This window comes from Callorhinus ursinus, unplaced genomic scaffold (assembly GCF_003265705.2).
Source record: "Callorhinus ursinus isolate GAN/ISIS: 27379988/994484 unplaced genomic scaffold, GSC_fseal_2.0 scaffold23, whole genome shotgun sequence".
NCBI classification, from domain to species: domain Eukaryota; kingdom Metazoa; phylum Chordata; class Mammalia; order Carnivora; family Otariidae; genus Callorhinus; species Callorhinus ursinus.
The window spans coordinates 1,235,199-1,262,213 of record NW_027397085.1 but is presented as its reverse complement, the minus strand read 5'-3'; the positions used below and the strand labels follow the sequence as shown (position 1 = coordinate 1,262,213).

The 27,015-nt window shown below is 43.4% G+C and overlaps 3 protein-coding genes across 3 annotated transcripts in view; 1 reads left to right on the top strand and 2 right to left on the bottom strand.

Annotated features, from left to right (window-relative positions):
- The window catches only part of DMGDH (dimethylglycine dehydrogenase), a 66,516-nt gene extending 64,698 nt beyond the window's left edge, over window positions 1-1,818 (bottom strand). The window contains exons 1-2 of the mRNA XM_025892664.2: window positions 1,619-1,818; window positions 537-711 (exon numbers count right to left, since the gene is read on the bottom strand). Of these exons, the coding sequence (XP_025748449.1) occupies window positions 537-711; window positions 1,619-1,719 (276 nt within the window). The 5' untranslated portion in view covers window positions 1,720-1,818. The remainder of the gene's footprint in view (window positions 1-536; window positions 712-1,618) is intronic.
- Window positions 1,819-1,848: 30 nt separating this feature from the next.
- LOC112839555 (S-methylmethionine--homocysteine S-methyltransferase BHMT2) lies at window positions 1,849-16,378 on the top strand. The gene is given in 11 exon segments (XM_073905284.1): window positions 1,849-1,938; window positions 6,300-6,432; window positions 8,418-8,509; window positions 9,661-9,852; window positions 11,891-12,015; window positions 12,017-12,036; window positions 12,256-12,341; window positions 12,343-12,439; window positions 12,688-12,881; window positions 12,884-12,918; window positions 15,070-16,378. Coding segments are annotated over 11 exon segments (1,089 nt in total). The 5' UTR covers window positions 1,849-1,905; the 3' UTR covers window positions 15,152-16,378.
- A 2,125-nt stretch (window positions 16,379-18,503) lies between these two features.
- The window catches only part of LOC141374854 (uncharacterized), a 130,624-nt gene continuing 122,112 nt past the window's right edge, over window positions 18,504-27,015 (bottom strand). Inside the window, exon 5 of the mRNA XM_073905268.1 lies at window positions 18,504-18,686. Within this exon, the coding sequence (XP_073761369.1) occupies window positions 18,604-18,686 (83 nt within the window). The 3' untranslated portion in view covers window positions 18,504-18,603. The remainder of the gene's footprint in view (window positions 18,687-27,015) is intronic.

The following is a 27,015-nucleotide window of genomic DNA, read 5'->3' as shown; positions in this document are numbered from 1 at the left end:
TCCTCAGCCTCACGAAGCCAACCTGTCGACTCACAGTGTGGAATTAAAATCATACATTAAAAAAAAGGACCACAAAACCCAGGTGAGGGGAGTTTAGGGAAAGGTCTCCAGCTATGTTTGAGATCAGCCAGCCAGGATCCTTCCACAAAAAAAGCTAACATTTGCTAAACATTTACCATGTGTTTAATAACTTTACACATATTAACTCAACCTTCGTCACAACCCTATTGGGTAGGTGTTGTTGATATTCCCGTTTGCACAGCAGGAATGGAAACTTAAGTAATTGGCCACAGGTCGGCTGGGTAGAAAATGGCAGAGCCAGGGTTGAATCCAGAAGCCACATGTCCAAGATAAAGACATTATAAATGTTGATCCCGCCCTGGAAGTACACCAACTAAATTGTAATTGCACCTTCCACCACCATGGAAAGGAAACTCGCTCTAAAAAGCTCTAAGTGGGGAGTTGTAAGGGGAAGAAAAGTGATTGCACTGGTGCACAGTTCATTGCGTGGGATGGTTTCGAAGTGCTTTTCTTACTGCGTGCCAGGTAGATCCAGCAGTGAGCTCGGATTTTTCCAGGAGGACCACATCTTTCATCCCCGCTTTGGCGAGGTGATAAGCCAGGCTCACACCAATACAGCCGCCTCCAATGATCACAGTTTCTGCTCTGTCTTTCCATCTTGTTTCTGCAGATAAGGGTGGGTTTTCCTCTCTGGAAGACAATTTTTGTTAAGGGTAGTTTTACTAGGCTGTGGTAGCTATAGTTTTTCTGACCACTGTGTTTCTCCTGGTTTCTCTAATATCTTAACAGTGCCTGGGAGGTTGGCATAGTGCTGCTTTAATCATTTGGGGTATCTAAACCCTGACTGATGCAACCTGGTTAGGGGAGGGAGGAGGAGGCATGTGAGCCCCGTTCCATATAATTCTGGTCCATTGTAGATAAACTAATAGAACTAAGGAATTGAACATGACTTTTTTTTTTTTTTAATTTCCAAAGGATCTAGAGAATAACTGTTCTCAGTCTACTTAAAGAACACACTTATAATCATTTTATATATGGAAAACCATAATCATCGTGAAGTTTAGCTTCTATAAACCTTGGATCATCCCCTCCATCCAATGCGTCCCAGGCTGAAGAGAGCCAGATGGAGTAAAATGCACTTCCTCACTTAATTTCCTCACTGCATACAGTCTTCTCTCATTTTATAATTATTGCTCAGTGGTTTAATATATTTATTTGCATGACTTTCTTCCTAGCTGGATCGTGAGCTTCTCCAGGATGCATTGTAAAAAGCAAGGTGTAAGTAAGGCAAAGAGGAACATACATACACCCCTGTTTGCTTACACACAATCTCGGGGAAAAATACAGAAGACACTGTTAACACTTGACAGGGGAAAAATATGGGGATAGGAATGGCTTCGCACTGGGAACCCTTTGATACTATTTCACTTTGTACGTGCGTGCATGTAAAAAAACACACAGAAATCTAGAAGAAATCCAAATGCCCATTTCTCGGAGGCCAAAGCGCCCCTGACCCAGCACACTGCCTCAAGCCCTGGCTCCCGCCCCGGTAGCCGCCCCCAGCCGCAGGCCTCTGCGCGGGCCGGACCCCACTCACCCTTGGCGGCCGCAGGCTGAGCGCGGGCGGCCCGGGGAGCTCCGCGGCGGGAGGCTCGGCAGCGGGAGGCCCCGCAGGCGCTGTACGCCGGAGCGGAGCATGGCGAGGCCGAGGAGGCCGAGGGCGCGGGCGTGGGCACCTGCTCCGAGGCCAGCCGACACCCTGGGGCGGCGGGGCCGGCGGCTCCGCGGAGGGGCGGGGGGGGGGAGGGACCTTCCCCCGGGCGAGGGGCGGGCTCGAGGGCTGGCGCGCTCTCCCGCACCCGGTGCCCACACAGTCGCGGCGCGATGGCACAGGCCGGAGGCCCCGGGGCCAAAAAGGTGAGTTTCCGGGCGTCCGCGAAGTATTCAGCCCCGCTGGCCGCGGGGCTCCCAGGGCCTGGAATGCAAACCCCACTTCAGTCCTTGGCCGAGCTCTGCGGCCTCGGCCGGGCACCCGGACGGCTCTGCGCCTCGGTTTCCGCGGCCGCCAGGTGCCCGGGATGACAATACCACCTTGGCGACAGGATTAGATAACAATCTCGGTAACACTTATGGAGCCCTGACCCAGTGCCCCGCGCTGCGCAGACTGCTTTACACAAATTATCTCATTTTCACGATTATTCCCATTTTTCAGGTGAGGAAACTGAGGCCCAGAGAGTCAACTAGCTCAAGGTCACCCATTCTAGTCCACGGTGAAGCGGGGATTTGAAGTCTAGCTTCGAATGCAGGGGCCATGCTCACATTTCTACCCTTAGCCCACAGACACCGTCAGGTCTTCGGCTCAACTGGCCCCAGAGCTTGGTTCCCTCAGGTTTTGGGAAGCGGGGCAGCGTGGCCCTGCAAGCGGTGGGCTGGCGTGAAACCAGTCCTGGGTGCAGACCCTCCCCGACCCGAGGCTGCGGAGAAGGGGTGGGTAAGGGAGTGCGCAGGTCTGGGGGGTGCGCAGGGTGGGCTGGAGGGGTCGGCCTCCTCTCATCAGTCAGACAGGTCTCCCTGGCTCCTTCTCTAAGCTTCGTTCCCCATCTGCTCACCAACTGTGAGCCTTGTCACCCCCCTCCTCCGCCCCGTTTCTCTGCTGGGGGTGTGCTTGTGAGGAGAAGGGGCGACAAAACAAAATTAGGAAAGGCATGAACTTGGACGCAGGACATCTCCAGGATCCCTCAAAGCAACCCACCTGTGCCCCAAATTCAGAGAGGGTGGGGAAGGGAGACGCTATATAGACAAAGAAGTGTGCACCACTGATCTATTTATACTAAAAAGTTAGGAACAACCAAGATGACGAACGATGGTGGGCTCCCTAAATAAAGGTGCACCCAGTTAATAAGTTATTAGGCACCGATTAAGAAACTAAGTATGGGAACAAGCAAACTGCTTTGGCAATGTTACCTTATAAAAGGAGTTATACTATGTCATGGACTGATCTCAACTATGTAAAAATATTATATACGCAGTGTAAGGAAGGAAATAATAATGGTAATAATTACATAAGATGTGCAATATGGATTTAACAATTAAAAAATCTTTGGATATGTCTTTCTGATTATAAAAGTAAAATATGGGCATTGAAGAAAATGAGCTTAATAAAAGCATAAAGCTATTGTGCTGATTTCTTCCTCTAAACTTTCTGTAATACTGTGTTCACCGTTAGCTCATTTTTTAAAAGGTTTTTTAAAATATGCTGTCCCTGTCCGGTTTCTTCCCAGCAGCCTCTGCTCTTGCAACACCAAGATTATCATATGATAACCCATGCTAATGTGTACCTGAGAGTTAAAATGTTAGTGGGAAGCAGCTAATCTCACCTCTCCTGTCAGCTAACAGGTACAACTTAAGAATTCATTTAATTGCCACAGGGGACACCTCCAGTAGCCTCATTAATCCACAAGAGCAGTCCTGGTGGCAGGTTCAGGCAGAATGGATGTCTGGCAGACTCTGGCCAGCTCCTCTGTGTATGAATAGAGGCGCCCGGAAGCCAGACCTTAAATCCAGAAGTCTAGATACTGAGATCTGCAAAAAGGAAGCATAAATGCCTCTCGGAGCTCACTACCAGCTCCAAGGCAGATTCACTGCCAAACTGAAAGGGAGAATGGAATGAAAATATAAATGTACTGCAAATTAATTTACAGTGATCTGTATTTTCCAGTCCTCTGTCATACTAGAGCTGTCTTTAGATCATCCTGGTGTAGTAATTAATTGAGGTGGTAAATAGAGCAGTGAAGGAGGGGCTGGTAGATGCTCTGAATTCAAATCTTGATGATGGAGTTATTTTGCTAAGGGCTGTTTAGAAAACTGGCAAAATTTAAAATTTTGGACAAACATCTAGGTAACAGATCAAAATGTCTTTACTTGTTATCATGAAGATACAACCAAAATAAGCCCTATAATTTTCTTAAAACCCTAGCTAAAGAGTGTCATTTGTCACCTGAGTCTCAAGCATTGTAAAGCCAAACAGAGGAAACAAGTAGGTAACCAGATACTGCAGTACAAGTGATAGATGCAGGAATGGACGGTGTTCGGCCTTAGGCAGAACACAAAGGAGGATGTAATCCCAAACGAGAGTAGGTCAGGCAAGGCTTCACTCTGCAGCAATGGAAGATATGCCAGGGTGGGCTGGAGCAAACTGGAGGCCATTTCAACAATCCAGGGGCAGTGAGGAAGGGAGGGGGTACATTCCTGAGAAGTGTTAAATAGATACACTTGTCATAACCCTGGGATAGATTGGATGTAGGAGGAGAGATACTATCCTATAACACCCAGACTGTATGCCAGTGTTTTTCCCCTCTAGAACTAAATTTGATTCTTAACATGGTTAACTTAATTGAAGTGTTAGGTTTTCAAGACGACATTTTATGCAAATGACTATACCTCTGATTCTCTCTTCTATAGTCCTCTGCAGCATTTATTTATCACATGTGTTGTGATGACTTGTTGACCCACTGGCCTTCTCCAAGGTGGCCAGACCTTGGGTTTCTTGAGGTCAGGGCCCTCATCTTATACCGATGTTTTATCCCTCTTGCCTGGAACTGTACCTGGCAGGTGGAAAGGTCCGTGAGAGTTTAAAGTTGAAGTCCTTTTTATGTTTCAAAAGTACAAAATTAAAAGGGCAAATTGCATTGTATGGAGGGAATAGAGGAAAAGGTGAGAATCATAATAAATATTAACATTCCTTCCACATTCAGCTAAAATTCATTTTTAGATATGAAGTATGGAAAAATAACCAGTCGGGAGCCCTCTCTGTCAAAACAGTGTCTACGGCTAACACAGCTAACGCAGCCGGTCTCCATTCCACTTCCAAATACCAGAGATGTTGTAGATACGGTGGCCTCCAGTACAAGCCCTTCTAATGTACCTTCCTGGACTGCAGACTGATTAGAAGGAGCAACTACACGCTTTTCTCCCCCACTCATGCATTGCTCTGTGTCCAGCTGTGGACAGGGCTGAGATGAACTGGCCTTGATTTTCAATAAAAGGTTATATCTTTAACTAAGGCCATCTGTACAAGAGGAATGGGGATTACCATGGGAGTGTTTGCAGTTTTTTTTATAGGATGGTCAGCAAAGCCCTCTCTGAAAAGATGACCCTTGACCAAAGTCCTGAAGGAAGTAAGAGGGTGACCCAAGCAGGCATCCGGGGGGAGGCATGTTTTAGACAATGGAAACCGTAAGGCCTTGGAGAGCTGCTCGGATACAACCTTTTATTCAAGTATGGCTGGGCTGAATAGAGAAGTGGGACTAGAAAGAGACTAGATTAGGAATTTAGAAGATCTGAAGTCTACTTGTTTACTTACTTAGCTCTGTATCTTGGACAAGTCACTTAGCCTTTCTGAACATCCGTTTCCTCATTTATAAGATGGGAATAAAAACTGTCCACCCTGCCTAGCTTACAGAGTTGTCCGGAGTACCAAATGAAAACATGCATGTGAATATGTGAACATGAACATGCTGGAAAATGTAGGGCATCATTATGAAACTGTGTGTTCCTTAGGATTGTGTATAGTGGTTTACACAAAAAAGAGGCTTTTTTTTTCACTTAACATGAGATCTTGCAATCCATGGCTGCTGCAGCTACTCAAAGTTGTCATTAAAACACACACACACACACACACACACACACACACACACACACACACACACACACTGCTGCTAGTTACACCAGCTATTAGCTTTCAGTGGCATGGCTGAGAGATGACTGCTATACCTCCAGGACTTATGGTAACATTCCAGAGAGGAAGGAGAAAAAAAATTCCCAGATGGAAGGAAGTGCCCATCTATAGCAGGAAAGCAGAACTTTTCCCGAAATCTTTAACTGACTTCCACCTATGTCTCATTGGCCAATACCGTGTCATATGGCCACCCCCAGGAGGAAGGGAGCCCAAGGATTTGTTTTAACTTGGGGACATTGTCTCCCCAAATGAAATACATTAACAACTATCACGGAATCAGCACTTTCACTATAATTTGACTCAGATTAAATGTTATTTGAGAAAAAATATTCACAGCACTTTGCACAAAACGAATACCTGGAGTGTCCAAGAAACAGAATATACTCAATCTTTCTGAAATATTATTAGGCTTTGAGGATTTTAACAGAACTGGGACTATAAGAACATAATACCACCTTTCCTAAAATTGGAAACTGCTTTTAGAAAAAAAAAAAAGAAAAAGAGGTCTGTATCCTAGGTGATTTTTCTTTCTTTCCTTCAGGGTATTTTGGAACGTCTGGATAGTGGTGAGGTTGTGGTTGGAGATGGCAGCTTTCTCATAACTCTGGAGAAGAGGGGCTACGTGAAGGCTGGGCTCTGGACTCCGGAATCGGTAGTAGACCATCCCGATGCAGGTCAGTGGCAGCACCCCCCGAGACTGTTTAGTTTAGAGGGTGACAGTTTGCTTAAATCTGACTGAGAGAAGATAAATAAATAATTCTGAGTGTTGTCTAAGGGCTGTTTCACTTGCCAGAGTTGCCAAGATGTAGAGACAGTGACAGTACATGGGCTGAAGCATGTAGAAGAAAATGGCCTCTCCCTCCCCAACTTCCCCCTCCACACACACACTTGCATCTTCAGGTACAGGGAGTGCTAAAATACACATCTTGATATTTGTTCCATGAATATTCACGCTGTGGATATTCAAGAGTTTCCTTAACATAGTAAAACTATTATTGCTTCACATTAATGCTTCTGGCTAATTTGCATATTATATATAACAACGTGTTTGGTAAAGAGGATTAATGATAGCCACCAGATTAACACAGCATAGATGGTAGACATTTGGGTTTTGTTGGGTGAAAGGGGTGTGAAGAAATCAACACAGTTTCACCTCATCCCCTGAGCTAGAAAAAAAACAATAAAAGTTGGAGGTAAAAACTGTGGTCAGATTGGCGAGTAACATCAAACTGGAGCTTTAATTCTATTTTTATTATTTTTTGAGAGTAGTCTCCTCAACTAAAGTGGAAAAGAGGGGCACCTGGGTGGCTTAGTCGTTAAGCGTCTGCCTTCAGCTCAGGTCGTGATCCCAGGGTCCTGGGATCGAGCCCCGCCTCGGGCTCCCTGCTCCGCGAGAAGCCTGCTTCTCCCTCTCCCACTGCCCCTGCTTGTGTTCCCTCTCTCGCTGTGTCTCTCTCTGTCAAATAAATAAATAAAATCTTTAACAAAAAAAAAAAAGGAAGAAAAGAAAGCGAAAGAATGAAAGGATACAAGCTGGGAATGGAACTTTGGATTTTCTCTGATTGTATTCATATATGCACAGGGTATCTGAGAAACCTGGGACCCTGTCTTGATTCTTCCACCCACCGGCTGTGTGACTTTGCACAAGTCATTTGACTTTCCCAAGGATCGGTTTCTTTTTTTTTTTTTTTTTGGATAAATTTTTTTTTTTTTGAGCGTGAGTGTGAGTGGGGGGAGGAACAAAGAGAGAAGGACAAGCAGACTCCGTGCTGAGCGTGGAGCTCAACTCGGCTCGATCTCACAACCTTGAGATCATGACCTGAGCCAAAACCAGGAGTCAGTTGCTCAACCGATGGAGCCATCCAGGTGCGTCAGGCTCAGGTTCTTGACCCATGTCACAAGAGGGTATGACATAGGCTAGTTGTGAGGACTCGTGAGTTAAGCCGCATGAAAATCCCAACACATCATACCCACTGGCCAGTTTTATTGCTTCATCAGACACTCAGAGTTATATGGAAGGACCAAGTTTTGTTTCTCTGGCACCTAGCACCAAGTTTTCATCTGGCCCACAGAGAACTTGTCCTTGTCCTTAATTTTTAAGTGTTGAAAGTGTTGAAATAGCAAGGATGAGGTTTGGGGTTGGGGAGAGATGAAGAGAGAGGAGGGAAGGCTGTCCTGATAGGGCCCACGGAAGCTCCCTGACCGCGTCCGCCCAGCTGCCTGCTGTTGAATCGGTTTGGTGAGGGCACCACCCACACACGCCTTGTCCACTGTGCCAACTTCCTCATGTAAGGATTTCCTGACTGTAAGTAGACCAGCTACATCCTCCACGACATAGGCAAATGAATAAACCCTCTCTAGACCAAAAGACCAAGGGGCAAGTGGTCAGCGAGACCGAGTGTCTGCCTGCGACTGCACCAGACCGTTGCTGCCCATGGACAGGACAATATGGGGTTCCAAAGAGTCCCAGTTTAGGATTGACTCTGCCATGTCCTGTCCTTGAAATCTACTGACCTTAATCTGCAATTTTTTTGTAAGAACGAGGTTTGAAATTGTGTCTGATTGAAAGAGATTGTGAGTGGGTAAGCTGCTGTTGCTGCAAATGATAGCTCCTATGGTGTTTATCTTTTTAATTTTAATTTAAAAAACGACTTCGTAGTTCGTCAACTTCACATAGAATTCTTGAGAGCAGGATCAAGTGTCATGCAGACTTTCCCCTTTGCTGTCAGTGAGGACAATATGGAAAGCAAGGTAAACTGCCATTTTGGTGGGGGTGGGGGTGGAGGGAGGGCAGGGGGAGTGTCAGGGATCATCTATAATAAAAATAACCTCTTGAAGGGAAGGTATGGAATTGACCCGATATGTTACTATACTCTGTTACAAACTCCACATAAAATGTGTGTTAATGAACTAATTATTATGTAAACAAATATATACTACATAAATGAGCTTGTTTCTGCCTCCTGAGCTGGGGTAGAGGGGAAGAGAGGACTGGGAAGGAATAGGCCATTGGAAGGACATGGTCATCCTGTGCTATTTTTTTATAGAGAAAGAACACTTTTTAGATGCCCTTTTCATCTGATCTCACCGTCTTCTCTTCTAACTTGCCCATCTGGAGATAGGGTGGTCCTTGGGAACACATCACTGGCCTGGGAATGAGAAGAATTGGGTTCGATGCCAACTTTGCCTCCTGTTGGGTGTGTGACTTTGTGCAAGACACTTGGCTGCACGGAGCACTGGTTTTCCTTGTGCAAAATGGAGACCATTTATGCTTAAATGCGTAGGGTTGTTGAGAAAAGTAGAGAAGGGGAAGAATGTGGAAGTACTGTGCAATATTGTGTACATGTAAAGTGTTCATACTTGTCAGTGTTCATGCCCATTTGTTCAGTCAACCAACCAACATTTATTGAGTACCTGTTAGAGTCCAATCTCTATGCTCAAAACAAAGGTGAAAGAGAGCCACAGAGCCCGTTCTGAAGTGGTTCACAGTCCAGTGAGGGAGGCCAACACAAACACTTCCTAAAATGCATTGTGGTGAGTACAGTAATGGAAATAAGCTCACTGGCAGTAAAGGAGAAGTCCGCAACGCTGCTGGTCTTCTCAAATTGCAGGGTTTTTTTAAAAATTCTATTTTATTTCAATTCAATGAATTAACATAGAGTGTATTATTAGTTTCAGAGGTAGAGGTCAGTGATTCATCAGTTGCATATGACACCCAGTGCCCATCCCATCACGGGCCCTCCTTCATGCCCATCACCCAGTTATCCCTCAGCCCCCCTCAAACTGCAGTCTAAACCATGACTGGGACTCATCTGACTTGCTCATTGCCCCCTCTGTTATCTGTTATATTTTACCGCAAAAATCCCGGGCTCACCGTCTGAACTCTTGCTCTCTGACCTCAGTGGGAAGCTGTGAACACTGCTGCCTGTGACCTTGCCAGGGAAGTGGCTGGCAAGGGTGATGCTCTGGTAGCTGGGGGGGTCTGCCGGACATCAGTGTACAGACACCACAAGGATGAAGCCACAGTTAAAAAACTCTTTCAACTCCAGCTAGAGGTTTTTACAAAGAAAAATGTGGACTTCTTGATCGCAGAGATAAGCCTAGTATCTTAGGGGAGGGAGTCACTCTCTTTGGACAAATCCCGCTACATAATCTTCAGCTTTCACGAGGGTATTTGGGATTGCTTTGTGCCCTGATTTCCTCAGGGTACAGGGTCAGAGGTTTATATACATGCAGTGCCGTCAAGGCAAACAATCCTCTCACTTGCATGCTGGGTTTTAGTGAAGCCAAAGGGCAGGCCCAGGAGAGGCCTGACCGTAGCCTTGATTGTCTTTGGGTGGTTGCAGCAGCCAACTCACAGGGGACCCTACGATGCTGGGTGAGAAGGGGACGGTGCTTCAGGGAGCAACCTCTCCTGTGGGAGGGGCAGGGCTGGAAGGAGCTCTGCCGGGTCTGGAGGCTGTGAGCGAGCAAAGCTTAGGAGGTAGGCGGCTGGCTGCTCAGGCTCATGCAGGCCCCGCTAATAATACTCAGTACCAGGAAGTTTCCTTGCCCTCCACTGTCCATGCTCTGTTCTCTCCCAAACCCCTGCTTTCACTCAAGTTATAACAGGCGAGTGATATTTTGAAGAAAGAGTAAGAATTGATCGTTGCTTGGACACGAAGGCCCAGAACATTCTCTTCCTTCCACTTCCAAAAATTAAAAAGCCCTCATTCCCCATTTCCCACCTTTGCTACCACCTGGAGTAAACCTCTCAGCCCAAGTCTCTACCCCCAACGAGGACGGTAGCCTCCCAGCTGCTGTTTCCCTTATCACTCTCTGAATCTATTGAAAAGCTTGCTTCATCAACCTTCCCAAGGCTCAGGGCCACCCAAGCCTGGCAGATGCACTTGGCAACAGTCATCTGCAGAGATGGGCACAAACTCCACCTGATAGCCTCTCCAGACAGATGGAACACAAGTTTGTTTTGTAAGAACCTCTCTGTGGACTCTCTCTGCCATTCCTCACACACGGCTTTTGCAGAATCTAAGTCAAGAAGGAAGAACACAGGGAGATTTTTGCTGGCTTTTCTTCATTTACTTAAGGTCAGCTTTTCAATTGTGGCCCTTAAGGGGGTTCCTGGGAAGACCCCTGCAAATGAAAGAAACTGAGTCGCTATTCCCCCCCACCCCAGCTCTGTGCTGCTGCGGTCTCACTGGGGGAAACCATCATATTTCTCCTACTTCATGGAGCACTTATGAACATCTAACGAGAAGTGAATATAAAATCACTTTGAAGTAGAAAGTATAATAAACTATTCATTATTTTTCAGAGATTACCCCAGCTCCATAAAAGATGAGCCTAAAATTTTTTAGTAAGGGGCACCTGGGTGGCTCAGTCGGTTAAGTGTCCAACTCAGTTTCCACTCGGGTTGTGATTTCAGAGTTGTGAGATCCAGCCCCACATCGGGTCACACTCTCAGTGGGGAGTGTGCTTGGGATTCTCTCTCTCTCTCGCCCTTTATTCCTCCCCCTACTCACGTTGTGCTCTTTCTCTCTCTCTCTCTCTCTCTCTCAAATAAATAGATCTTTAAAAAAAATAAAATAAAATTTATTAGTAAAACTTTCATTCCTGGGGCACCTAGGTGGCTCAGTAGGTTAAGCGTCTGCCTTCAGCTCAGGTCATGATTCCGGGGTCCTGGGATCGAACCCTGCATCGGGCTCCCTGCTCAGCAAGGAGTCTGCCTCTCTCTCTCCCTCGACTCCTCTGTCCCCACTCGAGTTCTCGCACACACTGCTCTCTCTCAAATAAATAAATAATCTTTGAAAAAAAAGTTCATTCCTTCAAATTTATGATTTTAGATACTCAATTTTGTTAAAAACGTTTGTGTTTCTTTGTTTTTGTTTCTGTTTTTATTCATAACAGTCATCATCTTGCTGAATCAATGATCTCTGAATGAAAATCTATATACTATTGTTAAAGGAATTAAAATGTTTACTCAGAAAAATATTCTTTAGTTTGCTAAAGACCTGTTCCTCAGCAACTTTTACCACATATACTTGGTCATTTTTATAATTGTTCTGCAACATTTGCATTCCACCTTTCAAAATCTGCTTTACATTTGGACCAATAGAAAAATGAAATCTCTCTTAGTATTTTGAGCATGCCGAAGAAGCCATATGGGCTGTGGAAGTCTTAAAACAATCGGGTAAACCTGTGGCAGCTACCATGTGCATAGGCCCGGACGGAGACATGCGTGGGGTGACACCTGGAGAATGCTGTTAAGCTGGTGAAGGCAGGTAATTGGGACCCACAATGTGATCAGCAGTTCGGCTGTTTGTGAAATTTAACAAAGGTTGCTTAATCTTGTGAGAGCAGTTCAGAAATAGAAGAATTAACTGGCATTGGTTTTCCTCTTGGTAAAACTTGGGAGGTGGAGAAGGATAACTAATCTCTAAGGCAATTTCCAACTATTAAAAAATAAGTAAAATGTAAAAGTTCTTTATTTCTTTGCCTAGGGGCTGCAATCATGGGCGTGAACTGCCGCTTTGGGCCCAGCACCAGCTTGAAGACAATGAGGCTCATGAAGGAGGGCCTACGGACCCGCAGGGTGGAAGGCACACCTGATGGTGCAATCCCTGGGCTTCCACACCCCTGACTGTGGCAAAGGCGGGTTTGTGGATCTCCCAGAATATCCCTTTGGTAAGCTCAGGGCATAGGAGCGGTCCTTGCGTTTTCTTGTGCTGACAACGTGGAAACGGCTATAATGAACAGCTATGGTAAGGTCTTACGAAAAGAGACTGCTGCGTAAGACAAAACCAGTCAATGTCAATGAAAAAAGAGCATAATCTAAAGTTCATCATGTTTTAATTTTAAAAAGTGCTCCATCGGAGCACCTATGATTTGAATGTAGGGATGGTAACAGAAATGCTGTGATTATTGTGTTGCAGGACTAGAGCCCAGAGTTGCAACCAGATGGGATATTCAAAAATATGCCAGAGAGGCCTACAATCTGGGGGTCAGGTACATTGGCGGGTGCTGTGGATTTGAGCCGTACCACATCAGGGCGATTGCAGAGGAGCTGGCCCCTGAAAGGGGCTTTTTGCCCCCAGCTTCAGACAAACATGGTAGTTGGGGAAGTAGCCTTTAAATATGCACACCAAACCCTGGATTCGAGCCAGGTAGGAATTGTTTAATTAACATTACTATTTTTCTCTAATCTCATTTTATTTATTGTTAGAAACACTATGCATGCAATAAAAATTCAAAAAGTATAGAGTATATAAGATTAAAAACAAAAGCTGCCCCTCTCCTGAGGGGCATTACCCAGAGGTGATGACCTGTTTGCTGCTTGTGTTTTGAAGTCTTATACCTAATGTCTGGTTTTATCAATTTTAAGCTGTAATTACTGCTAACCCTTTACAAAGGCTGAAGCATTTAAATCACGTAACATTTCCCTTTTCTCCCTGTTCTACTTTTCCCAATTTTGATTTATTACATTTTTATTTATTCTGTTGGTTATCTTTATAAGTTGGAATTTTCTATTTAACCACCTATTTCTTTATCCATTGATGTAAAGCAGTACCTCTTACTTCCACTCTGTAAAATAAGAATTAACTCTTTCTGCTCCCCTCTACTCGTCCTCCCTCATCTACCTCTTGGCTTCTTTAAGTTACACCATTACTTTTACATCATCAAGGTTTAGAGCCATTGCGTTCTGCTCTGTAATTATAATTAAGTCTTTCAAGCTTTGTAGATTTATTATAAAAATGTAAAGCTAGTAAATAACATTCGCAATATTATAATTGTCATTTTAAACAAACAGCATTCATGAAATAATCCAAATGCAACTTTATTTTTGTCTCCATCTCTTTAAACCTGCTCATTGGGTGAAGTCTATCCTCTCTCCCTATTTGAAAATACTGACATGCCCCAGGACTTTGCTGGGTCATCTTAGGGAATAGAAAGCTCCATGACCACTTTATTTAGCAAACACAATCTTAATTCAGGAATTAAAAGTGTTCAGTTCCAGAGACACCTGTGTGGCTCGGTCAGTTAAGTGTCTGATTCTTGATCTCAGCTCAGGTCTTGATCTCAGGGTTGGGAGTTCAAGCCCTGCATCGGGCTCCACACTAGGTGTAGAGCCTGATTTAAATTTAAAAAAAAAAAAGTGTTCAGTTCCATGTAAAATTAAAATTTGGAACACATGAAACTTATATTTTCTCTGGTTTTCCAGCAGTTGCCTTCAGTAGGCAGGCAATGAGGGAAGGCCCACCGATCCTTCTCTTTCTCCATCTTATGCTTCCAGCCCTCTCTTCCTATCTTGCAAACCAGGACTGCTGACCTCTTCAGATTCAAAGGGAGAGAAGACAGGATGGCAAGGGGAGCCAACTGTTTGTACTTGGCTGGCAGCCTAATAGGAAGACCGCAATTCTGGGCCTGGCAGATCTTCACGAGTGCTGCCATGGTTCCTTACAGGCTTCGGCTGGGAACTTTTGGTCTGTACTTCTCATGCCATAGGCATCGCACTCTTCTCGTCTGCTACTTCCCTTTCAGATCCTGGCTTTTTCAGTAGGTCACTCCAGATATCCCCTATTTGGGGGTGTCTTGTTGTCCTTCCTGGTGATTCTAAATACCTCCAGATTTCAAACATGTCTTTTTCTGAAACGTGGTACGATTGCTTTTATTTTTTTAAGATTTTATTTATTTATTTGACAGAGAGAGAGAGAGAGAGAGAGAGAGAGAGAGAGGGAGAGAGAGAACACAAGCAGGGGAGTGGCAGGCAGAGGGAGAGAGAGAAGCAGATTCCCGCAGAGCAAGGAGCCCCGTGTGGGGCTGGATCCCAGGACCCTGGGATCATGACCTGAGCCAAAGGAAGATGCTTAACCAACTGAGCCACCCAGGAGCCCCCAATGATTGCTTTTTTTTTTTTAAGATTTTATTTATTTATTTGACAGAGAGAGACACAGCGAGAGAGGGAACACAAGCAGGGGGAGTGGGAGAGGGAGAGGCAGGCTTCCCGACGACAAGGGAGCCCGATGCGGGGCTGGATCCCAGGACCTGGGATCATGACCTGAGCCGAAGGCTGACGCTTAACGACTGAGCCACCCAGGTGCCCCCCAATGATTGCTTTTGATGGAAATGTGAGAAAGGCATTAATGGACATAGTTTTTCAGTCTGTATGTTGAAACTGAAGTTCTACTTTAGCCTGTTCATGCACCACACCTATGTGTATTTGGCAAATACACACACACACACACAAATATGTATAAAGCATATTGGGCTTATAGAATAGATATACATTTTTTAATTAATAATTTTTTCAAACACAGGGCTAGAAGGGAGTATTGGGAAAATCTGCTGCCAGCTTCGGGCAGACCTTTCTGTCCTTCACTGTCACAGCCAGACGCCTAAGGAGTGGTGAAAGAAAACACTGAAATGACAGAACAGAAAGAAATCTGGAACTCCTCCTTGCCTTTACCCTCCGCCCACCCTGCTATCTCCCGCTGAACAGCTAATGTGCTCCTGGCCCTTCAGTTCAGGGCAACATATGCATCTTGCACTCCCGCTGTGGATGAGCACCCAGCTGGGTGCTGCCGGAGATGCAAAGACGATGAGAAAGGCCCCTGGTCTCCCAGTTACTTACTGTCCAGTAATGCTGTGGTACATTCTTTGGAAGGTCATCAAGAATAGCAAAACTTGTCTTTTAGGGTGAATTTGAGATTTTAAAGTAACCAGAAGTCACTGAACACCAAATCTATTGATTAATTCAGGCAACTAAGCTAGGCGCTTGAGGAAGATGGAGGAGCAATGAGTCTGCTTTTCTTACATGACTTGTATAATGACTCCAAGGGCAATCCCAAAGGAATAGATGCAAAAAATGCTTTGAGCAATGGCAGGGTTATTGAAATAAGTGTATAACCTTCCAAAGGGATTACTTTCAAAGATGATTTTACTTAAAGGTGTTAGGTCCTAGGATTTTTAAAATGTGTCTTTATGAGGGGCACCTGGGTGGCTCAGTCAGTTAAACATCTGACTCTTGATTTCCACTCAGGTCATGACTCTCGGGGTTGTGAGATCGAGGCCTGAGTCCAGCCCAGCATTGAGCCCTGCATCTGCACTTGGCATGGAGCCTGTTTGGCATTCTCTCTCTCCCTCTCCCTCTGCCCATCCACCCCCAATAAAAAACATAAATTAAAAAACTGTGTCTTTATAATCACAAATAACTAGATTATAAACTACTTAAGGACAAGCACAATGTGATGTTCTTATATTTTTCCTTAAAGTATTTAGCACTGTGCTGGGCCTAATAATAGATGCTCTAGATGCTCAATGAAATACTTATTTTTGATAGTTAAGTAAAAATAGATCAACAGTTTTAGAAGACTTTTTTAAAAGTCAAAGTTCTAATCTACCTTGATCTAATATTTTCTTTACTTAGGTTTGTGCTATTTGCCATGTGCCAATATCTCTCTGTTTTTTCCAAAACAATGCATCAACTTGTGACAATTTGTAAAATTAAAGATGATTTACCTGTTATAGTGCTTTAATATTTACAATATCTTGGACATTCTTTGGAAAATAACAGCAAACATTTATTACTTATTATATTCCAGACTATTGCTTCTCTCTTGTTCTCACACTCTATCCTTCCATCCATCGTCCATCCATCCATCCATCTATCTATTCACACTCATTCGTCCCTTACAGGGATTAAAATATGAGAGTGGTTTTTTTTTAAAGATTTTATTTATTTATTTGAGAGAGAGAGAATGAGAGGGGAGAGGGTCAGAGAGAGAAGCAGACTCCCCGCCGAGCAGGGAGCCCGATGTGGGACTCGATCCCAGGACTCCAGGATCATGACCTGAGCCGAAGGCAGTCGCCTAACCAACTGAGCCACCCAGGCACCCTCTGAGAGTGTTTTTAACACAGTAGTTTAAATGTGAGGAAACTAAGGCTAAGTTAACTTGCCTGAGGTCCACAGTTAGTAAATGGTAGAACTGGGATTTGAACCCACATGGTCTGGCTCTAGAATCCATGTTCACAACCACTACACTGCACAACCTCTCTCATATACACAGCTGCTGCTTTTATCAGACTCAGTCCAAAATTTTCTGTTGTGTGGTTTCATGGATTTTTATTAGCTTTGCTTAATATGAATCAGCCCTTCAATCCTGTTTCTGTGAAGTAGATAACCTGGAACTCATTAAATGTTACCACTTCACTCATAATACATGACCCCACCATGCTGGAAATTAAAGGGTAAATCATTTACCATCATCCCAAGGCCTTGGGGGTCCTTGAGGATGACTAACACAAATCACTAAGCCCGAGTATCTTTGCCAGCATCCTCAACCAGGGCCATCCAGCCTCTGTTTGGACTTTTCCAGTAGCAACTCACTACCTTGCAAGATCACATATTCTTTTCTAAGATATGTTTCATTCTTTGAAAGTTATTGCATACATTAACCAGGAATCTACTTATCAACAACTTTTGCCTATTTGTCCACATATTAGTCTCTGGGCATCCATAGAAAAAAATGTATAGTTTCCTCCATATGCTAGCTCTTCAAAAATTTAAAAGTAGATGTCATGCTTCCCTATACTTACTCTTCCTCATTTCCCCCAACCAAAGACATAGACTTCTAAGATGTGCCTTGCCATACTAGCACCATGAATTGGACAATTAACTTCTCCATCTTAATTTTCTCATCTCTTAAATGAGGATAACAACAGAACCATCTTCATTGGATTAATAGGAGGATTAAGTGTAATAACAAGATACTCAGGAAGAGTGTCTGGCATATAGTAGGCATTCAGTGTACATAATATAGTGTAATATAATTAAGTGACTTGGTTCCCAATCGCTTCATCCCCATGTTGACTCTCCTCTGGGGGCCACGCTCCAGCATCAAAGTCTCTGCCTAAGTTTAGTACCTGGTCTTGAACCTCGTACTCCAGGAGTGGATGCTCGCACAACAGCTTGATAGATGAAATAAATAAATGAATAAATCTTTTTAAAAATCTTTATATATTAAAGTCATTGTTTTCTACATATACTTTACAAGTATTTTGAAAGTGTAGTGGAAGTAAAGATCTCTTTTACATTTTCAGCAAAATGATTAAGTATCTATGGAAAAAATTAAGAAAGGTACAAGAGCTGTTGAAGGGAATTTGAGGATGCTACCATAGGATACAGAATAAGACGAATAAATCTACGCATGCTTATAAAGAGAAAGACACAATCTTGTAAGATGCTAAGTTATTCTAAATTGACTAATAAATGTAATATAATCCCAATGAAAAATATCATGAGGATGGAGGGGAAATAGACATGCAAACTTTTTGGTTCATATCAGGAGAAAAACCATAATGGTTATGGGAAAATTAGAAAAAGAGAGGTAGTCAGGAAGATGTAGCCTTGCCCCAAAATCACTATATGTAACATAGCTGGGGTGATTAAAGCCACCGAATATGTGCATTAAAAAAAAAAAAGAAGGATCAATAGAAGTTAATGTATGATAAAGGGAGCATTTCAGGTCAGTGAGGAAAAACTGGATTGTTTAATAATGACGGACATTTGGTCAATCATATGGAAAGAAAAAGTTAGATCTCTTAGAACAAGTTCAAGGTTGATCAAAGTTTTAAACATAAATGCATAAAAGAAAAGCCGTAAGAGAAAAAACATAAATTTTACCATACAGAAAATTTAAATGTCTGCACAAAACTCAAAAGACTCTAAATAAAGGTAAAGTCAAATGGGAATAATGTGTAACAGGGTTAGTAACTGCTGTTCCAGGAAGGGAATCTTGAGCCGTCTTAGTTCAACTCTCTTCCCATCTACGCAGATGTTATGAGGGTGAGGCTCACCTATGAGACTGGCGATCAGAACTCCATTCCACCGCATTCTCTTGGGCTTCCAAGTGTTCTGAGAGGGAGCTGAATGCAGCTGGGGACCAAGCAAAGCCTTGGAGTCAGCACTGGCAGCGTCACCCCTCTTCGACAATCACTATTCCACTGTAAGCTGTGATGCTGGGAGTCAGAGGCGCCGGGAAGCGCAGTGCCCCTGGCAGAGATGATGTGAGCTTCCAGGTACTGACGGAGATTTCAGGCAGCTTCTGGGCATTGACACATTATCCCTTAATGTGGTACCTGCCAGGCCCAACTTGACCCTTCCTTTCCCAGGCAACAGATCCTTTCCCTTGTTGGGCAACTTCTGGGGATCAGCTCCTGCACCCCACGCACATACACATCATACTGCCTTCTCCCCATTTCCCTCGATGCCCACAACCTTTTAAGGTTTTCAGAGAAACCCTCTTTTCCTGTTACTCTATGGGTTATAATAGGACTTTAGACCAAAATCAATAGAAAAATGAGGTCCACTTTCCATCTTTATTGGAGGTGGGGGAAATATTTGCCTTAGAGCTTTGCAGTGTAGGGAAAAGGGAGGGATAAAAGATTTACATATTAAAGCAATCTGAATGCTCATATCCTGTCACAAATACTGCATACATTTGAGAAACTAAGAGAGGCTTTCCAGGGTGTGCCTGGGTGGCTCAGTTGTTAAGCATCTGCCTTCAGCTCAGGTCCTGATCCCAGGGTCCTGGGATCAAGCCCCGCATCAAGCCCCGCATCAAGCCCCGCATCAAGCCCCGCATCAGGCTCCCTGCTCGGCAGGAAGCCTGCCACTCCCTCTTCCACTCCCCCTGCTTGTGTTCCTGTTCTCACTATCTCTCACTCTCTCTCTCTCTGTCAAATAAATAAATAAAATCTTTAAAAAAAAAAAAAAGAGAGGCTTTCCTTACCCTATAGATTAGGAAATCTATTTCCTTAACCTATGAAGGATAGGAAAAGGTATGCAACAAATTCAAAATTAGGTAAGTACATGTCAAAACAATGAAATCTCTTTTTTCACCTATCACTGATAAAAACCAAAAATTGGTAATACGTTATGGTAATAAGGATCTAGGGGAAAGGACGCTATCATACATAGGCTTTATGTGGAAGTATAAACTGGTACTAACTATTTGAAAAGAAATTAGGCCATGGCTATCAAAATTTAGAATTCACATGCTCTTAAACTAGCAGTGTCATTTCTAGGAATGTAACCTATATTTATCTTCATATTTGTGCAAAAGTACATATCTGGAAATTACAAAAATATCCATAATGAAACACTAGTTAAGAGAATTAAGGAACATCTACAGGATGATAAACCATGGAGCAATTAAGAAGAATACATTAGGTCAACATGTACCAAAATGGAAGGACCTCCTAGATATGCTATTAAATCAAAGTGTGCTCCTACTGTGTTCGCGTAGAATATTTCCAGGAGGAATGCCTCCTTCCTATGAAAAGGAAACTAGTGACTAAAACTGATGCCGGGTGAACTGGGGAGACCCCAGGCCCTGAGGCCTTGACTCAACCCATCCCAAAGAAGTCACCGAAGTTTCTTGGTGTCATCACAATAAACAATTCAAGGACAGACACACAACACAAGCGGGAAAGTTTATAAAAGCAAAAGTACATTCTCTGAGCGAATATGAAAGCCAGTGAACTCAAGAGAGACAGAGCTGCTGACCTGGGGTTTGGGTTTCTATCTTTTATTGACAATCTTTAACTAGGGGTTGCAATATTCATCACTTGGAGCAGGGATTTCTTGGAAGCAGGTTTTTCATGCCTTTTCTTCCTTACTGGGTCAGGGCTTTCCTGTCATGGCACCCGCCAACTTGGACCTGTCTGGTTTGATCTGGCTTCTTGTGGAGTGCTACCATGCCAGGCCTCTGACTTTCCCAATAGCTGCCCATGACTTCCTCCATGCTGGCCTGCCGGGTATCCTGTTAGAACCCAACTAACTGCCTACCTTAACAAAACTATGGTACAGTAGGAAGACTTCTTTTTCTCTGATACCTTTTTTCGTGTCCTAATGTGGGTAGCTATTATTTTTTCAATAAAATTAGTTTTAAAACTTATACCAAGATTGCTCATTGCAAGAGGAGAAATCATCAGACCATGGGTTCCTTGTTGTGACACAGTATTAGAAACACTGCATCATCAATGATATATACCAGCCAAAAGTACCTGAGTGGAATATAATCCAATTTAGAGGAAACACAAGTGATATAGGAATAACGTCAACAATACCACAAGGAAGCAATCAGGAGAATCATATATTCTATAGGAAAGCTGGTCTGGTCTATTCCACAGGTCAGTACGTTGGGACTGCTCATCTATATATAAGAAACCAATGCGGGGCGCCTGGGTGGCTCAGTCGGTTGAGCCTCCGACTCTTGGTTTTGGCTCAGGTTGTGATCTTGTGATCTTGGGTCCTGAGATCGAGCCCTGTCTCCAGCCCCATCAGATGTGGTGGGCTCCGCGCTCAGTGGGGAGTCTTCTTGTCCCTCTCCCTCCCCCTACTTGCTCTCTCTCTCTCAAATAAATAAATAAAATCATAGAAAAAAAAAGAAAGAAACCAATGCAATACATAGTCCTGAATTGGATCCTAGTTTTGACAAACCTACGATAAAAGACCTTTTGGGTACAAACTGGGAACATCTGGATACAGACTGGGTATTAAGGAATCAGAATTAATTTTGACTACATAGAAAAATGTCCTTGCTTTTTAGAGATGCATATGAATTTTTTAATGCATACTAAAATGTTAAATTACTGTTTAAAATTTACTTTAAATATTTCAACATATAAAAATGAGGGTTTTCTTAAAAAGCAAAATTTCTACAGGTTCTGATTTGGCAGGGGGAATTAAAAAGAACAAGGTAATCCTCAAAAATGAAGACTGCTCAGTGAAACTAAGAACAACTGGCTCGAACCAGCTCTTTCCAGTTTCACAGCAGATGTTTACTGTACTAGGGAGTTACCTAGAAGAGTAGATGGCCCCTGATAAACCCTGTAGTGCTGCGTGTAGAATCAACAGTGCACACCAGCAAATAGCTGTAAGAGATGGAAGAGATGTGCGGAATCTAAGGGGTGAAGTTCAGCTGGAAAAACAATTCCCTTCACAATGAGCACAGACAGGATCTGATTCCCTTCTGCAAAACCGTAAGCAGAGTTAAGCAACTCATTTTGGCTGTACAGTCAACTGCCTTCAAGATCAGCACACACTTTGTTTAATCAATAATGGAAATGGTGAGAAGAATTTCAGAAGGCTACAATTTTGCCTGCCATCAGTGTTATTTTACTCAAGAGTCCTGAGCAAAGGAGATGGAGCATGCTAAATGGCATTGCTGGTGCTCTGCAGCCACCTGTCCTTTCATCCTGTTATTTAGTCAGAGCAGAAAAGAGAAAAGGGGAAAGAGAAGTTGTACTCTTCATGATATAGATCCAGATAAGCTGGCCTCTTCAAAGCAGAAAAATGGAAGAAGCATCTTTCCAGTTGATGGTATGACCTACCCTGAGGGTTCTGTGCTCTCGTAACAATTATATCCACTCTCGAGGGCACATGATATGATGACACTGGGTGTTATACTCAACTAATGAATCATTGAACATTATATCAAAAACTAATGATGTACTGTACCCTGGCTAATTGAATTTAAATTAAAAAAAAACAATTATATCCACTCTCAATCACTGGCTCATCCATTCATTATTCAAGTAACGTGTACTTAGTGCTTGACCTATGATAGTCATGGCACCCTTCCTATATGCTTGATAGTACACAATACTTATCATAAAAAAGTACAATACAGTGTCAGTCCTCCCTGGATCATTCCTATTTACTTGCCTGTCCCTACTGGAGGGGACAGAGGGAATATCTTGTTAATTGTTATTTTCCCAGGGCCTGGCACATTGTAGGACTCAAAAAGATTTGAATGGATGAGGGCGCCTGGGTGGCTCAGTTGGTTAGGCGACTGCCTTCGGCTCAGGTCATGATCCTGGAGTCCCGGGATCGAGTCCCGCATCGGGCTCCCTGCTCAGCGGGGAGTCTGCTTCTCCCTCTGACCCTCCCCCCTCTCATGTGCTCTCTCTCTCTCTCATTCTCGCTCTCTCAAATAAATAAATAAAATCTTTAAAAAAAAAAAAAGATTTGAATGGATGAATGAATGTACAAACCAAGGGATACAAAGATGACTACACCACTGTCTTATGCTGCCTTGTTGAATTCTCTTGCCAAAAATATTTGGAGGAACAAGTACATGATATATGACAGACCAGCATTAGATTGCACTGATTCAAAGGAGCTGAAGTTGGGGAGACTGGTGGGAGGCAGGAGGGGGCATCAGTAAGTGGAATGGCAGGTTCTGCGAGCAGAAAGACTAAGGGAGCCAGCTCAGGCAGGTCCAGGCTGCAAGAGCTTAGGGAAGCATTAGGACAGAGGAGAGGGCTGGGACTCAGGGTCATCAGTAATGGGGAAAAGTGCCCATTTAAAAGCGTGCCAATGCCATTTAAAACATGGAAACCATTTTAAAGTCCCAAAACAGTAAAGTCAACACAACCATTTTAATTTTCTCTAAAAGATGAGTCTGGGACACTGTGTTCCAAACCACTTTCAGCAACAGCAAAATTGGTAAATCATCCTCTTCTGATTAGGAGATTGAGAAATACTGGTCCCCCCGTTCATGAAAGTTGGGCTTCTTTCCATGCTGAAGAAGCCTTATACGTTGCTATGATGAACATATATATATATATATGCATATATTCTGATTTTACAGGCAATACGTACCTCCCCTACACTCCCACTAAAAATACTTCTTTCCTTTACCTACATGCTCATTCATTTTTTCATTCATTCCTTGTATTCAACAAATATCTATTAAGACTCTTATGAGCCGGGCTCTGTTCTAGGTGCTGGGACTATACGGGGTGAACTACTGGCCTGGTTTGTCCAAGATAAACCCAGTTTTAGCACCGAAAGTCCTGTGTGCTGGGAAAGCCCTCTCTCCTGGACCAATGTTGGTCATCCCAGAGCCCAGAGAGTTGAGATTTTAGTTAGAGAGGGCCCTAGGAGGCCCTTGCTAAAGGTTATTTTCAAGAAAAGCCCTGGAGTAGATAACAACAATGGTCACATAGATTTCTTGGAGAAAAGCAGTCCAGAAAGGTCAGAGCCCAAGGTGCCTCACTGGCCCCACATGCACAGGGAGCAGCCAAGAAGCCAGGGGTGCTGAGGACACGTGAGAGGAGAGACACCGGAGATGAGATCTGAGGAAAAGGGGAGTCGGATTATGTGAGGCCATGTCAGTACCAGCAAGGATTTCGGGTTTCCCTGAGTGATGGGAGAGGGCACGGGAGGGTTTTGACCCAGGAAGGGACAGGATCATTTTGGCTGCCGTGTTAAGAATAAGCCACAAAAAGGAAACAACAGGACGGGGAGGTGTAGTGTTTAAATTGTCTTTTTATTATTATTATTTTTAGTAATCTCCACACCCAACGTGGGGTTTGAACTCACAACCCTGAGATCAAGAGTCGGCTCTTCTGACTGAGCCAGCCAGGTGCCCCTGAAATTATCTTTTTGAAAGTTCTAGTCCCAGGCGCCTGGGTGGCTCAGTTGGTTGGGTGACTGCCTTCGGCTCAGGTCATGATCCCGGAGTCCCGGGATCGAGTCCCGCCGTCGGGCTCCCTGCTCGGCGGGGAGTCTGCTTCTCCCTCTGACCCTCTTCCCTCTCGTGCTCTCTATCTCTCCTTCTCTCTCTCTCAAATAAATAAATAAAATCTTTAAAAAAATTAAAAAAAAAGAAAGTTCTAGTCCCTCTCAGCTGCGCCCAAGGAAACTGATGGAAAGATTATGCTCCTTTTTGGGGCTCAAAGATGGGTAGGCAGTCAGACAACATGACCACATTAACAAACAGAAATCAAGTATTTGTATTGACTAGGAATACCTCTATGATGCTATCACATTGAAATATAATCATATGCACGAGATAGATATAATATTTAATGCATAATTGAAGTTATAAGCTGAGATATATAAGTTGAAGATAATGGTTGAAATAAAAACTTAAAAGCAGGCAAAAATATCTGTTTAAGTTTTCCAGAAACTTTAATGACAGTTAGGATCTGATTTGAAATATGTACATTTAACTCTCAGTTCTGCTCAAGTTATTTTTCCAGACTTTTCCTGCACATTGAATACTAAACTAGAAATATTACATCTTAGAGCCCAAGGAAAGTAACTCTCCTAGTTCAACTCCATTATTCCTGCTGAGAGGACACAGAGGCCCAGGAAAGTTTAGTGATTTACTCAAGGAGTCTCTGTTGAAAAGAAATCATGTTGGAAGTCCAAACAGTTTCCTCATTTTTTTCAAGAATCTTTTTTCAGAGCCTCCCACGATACAGTGGGGAAGCAGGATGCTTTGCTCAGAAGGGCCCACTATTAGGCTCCCTGCAACATCCAGCCAGAGAGGCTACTCCAGCTTGCCGTGTTCTTCTGCAGATTTATTCCTGCCCCCTCCCGAGTATGCTGTGTCCCAAAGCCTCAAGACATGAGGAATGAGACAAATAAAACCAATTTCCACAGAGGCCATAATGTAGAAAATATTGCTTCTTTTCCCCTGCTAAATCAAACAATTGAGCCCGCTTCCCCTATAAATCCTCCCCCCCTCATTGTGGCATCGTGGCATTCATTTGACAAATGTTTATTGGAGACCTACTTTGTGTCAGGCACTCTACTCAGCAGTGGCCTGCATTTATTAGCATCTATGCTTTAGGATTAATTTGGAATGGATGGAAACTTGCTCCATCTAATAAAAATCTCTTCTTTAAAATGTGGTAGAAAAACCCATCAGCTATCTTCTTTGTAAAACACCATGCAGTTGTTAAAGCAAAAAAAAAAAAAAAAAAATAGCCTTTGGAAAACATGTCCTGATTCCTAAAAACATTTTAAGGAGCAGAATAGAACATTTTAAGGTGGATATGATGAAGAAAATAAATCTGATTAATTAATGAGCTAATCAACATAACTAAAGTCACCCAGGTGCATTCTGTATCTCTGTAAGTCTCAGCACTGGATGATGGGAGAGGAGGACTGACTGGGGAGGGCAGCAAGAGCCTAGGTCACCCAAAGGACCAGTTAAAATTTTATTACTTGGTACTTGGCCTATACATGACAAACTACTTTTTATGTTGATGTGACCAAATGTTAGGGACTGGGGTGAGACAGTGAAAAAAGGAGACTAGGTAAAGAGTAGGAGACCCGGGTTCAAGTCCCAGTGGCTCCAATATGATATCTGTGATCTTTACAAGTCACTAAATCACTCTAAGCCCCAACATCTTAAAAACAAACAAACAAAAGAGTCAGGGGAAAAGGTAAACAATGGAATGGGAGAAAATATTTGTAAACTGTGTATCTGATTAAGGGTTAATATCCAGAATATGTAAAGAACTTCTACAGAGTTTAAAGAACTCAGAAACAACAACAAAAAACAACTGGATTTAAAAATGGACAAAGGACTTGATTAGACATTTCTCCACAGAAGATATACAAATGGCCAACAAGCATATGGAAAGATGCTCAACATCACTAATTATTAGGGAAATGCAAATCAAAACGACAATGACATATCAACTCACACCCATTAGAAATAACAAGTATTGACAAGGATGTGGTGAAATTGAAACACTTGAGCACTCTTGGTGGGAATGTAAAATGGTATAGCCACTGTGGAAAACAGTATAGTTGCTCCTCGGGATGCTGGGGTGGCTCAGTCGGTTAAGCGTCTGCCTTAGGCTCAGGTCATGACCCCAGAGTCCTGGGATTGAGTCCTGGGATTGAGTCCTGCATCGGGCTCCTTGTTCAGCAGGGAGCCTGCTTCTCCCTCTGCCTGCCATTCCCCCTGCTGTGCTCTCTCTCTCTGACAAATAAATAAATAAAATCTTTTTTTAAAAAAGGAAAAGAGTATAGTGGTTCCTCACAAAATTAAAAATAGAATTATCAAATGATTCCACTTCAGGGTATATACCTAAGAAAAGCAAAAACAGGGACTCAAACAGGTATTGGTATACCCATGTTCATAGCAGCATTATTCACAATATCCCAAAAGCAGAAGTAATCCAAATAAAAATCAGCAGGTGGGTAGATAAACAAAATGTGGTATATACTTACAATGGAATACTATTCAGCCTTAAAAAGGAAGGGAATTCTGACATATGCTACAACATGAATGAACCTTGAAGACATTATGCTACATGAAATAAGCCAGTTGGAAAAGGACAAATACTGGATGATTCCACTTATATGGGGTACGCATATGTAGTAGTCAAATTCAGAGAGACAGAAAGAATGGTCGTTGACAGGAAATGGGGGAAGGACAGAATGGGGAGTT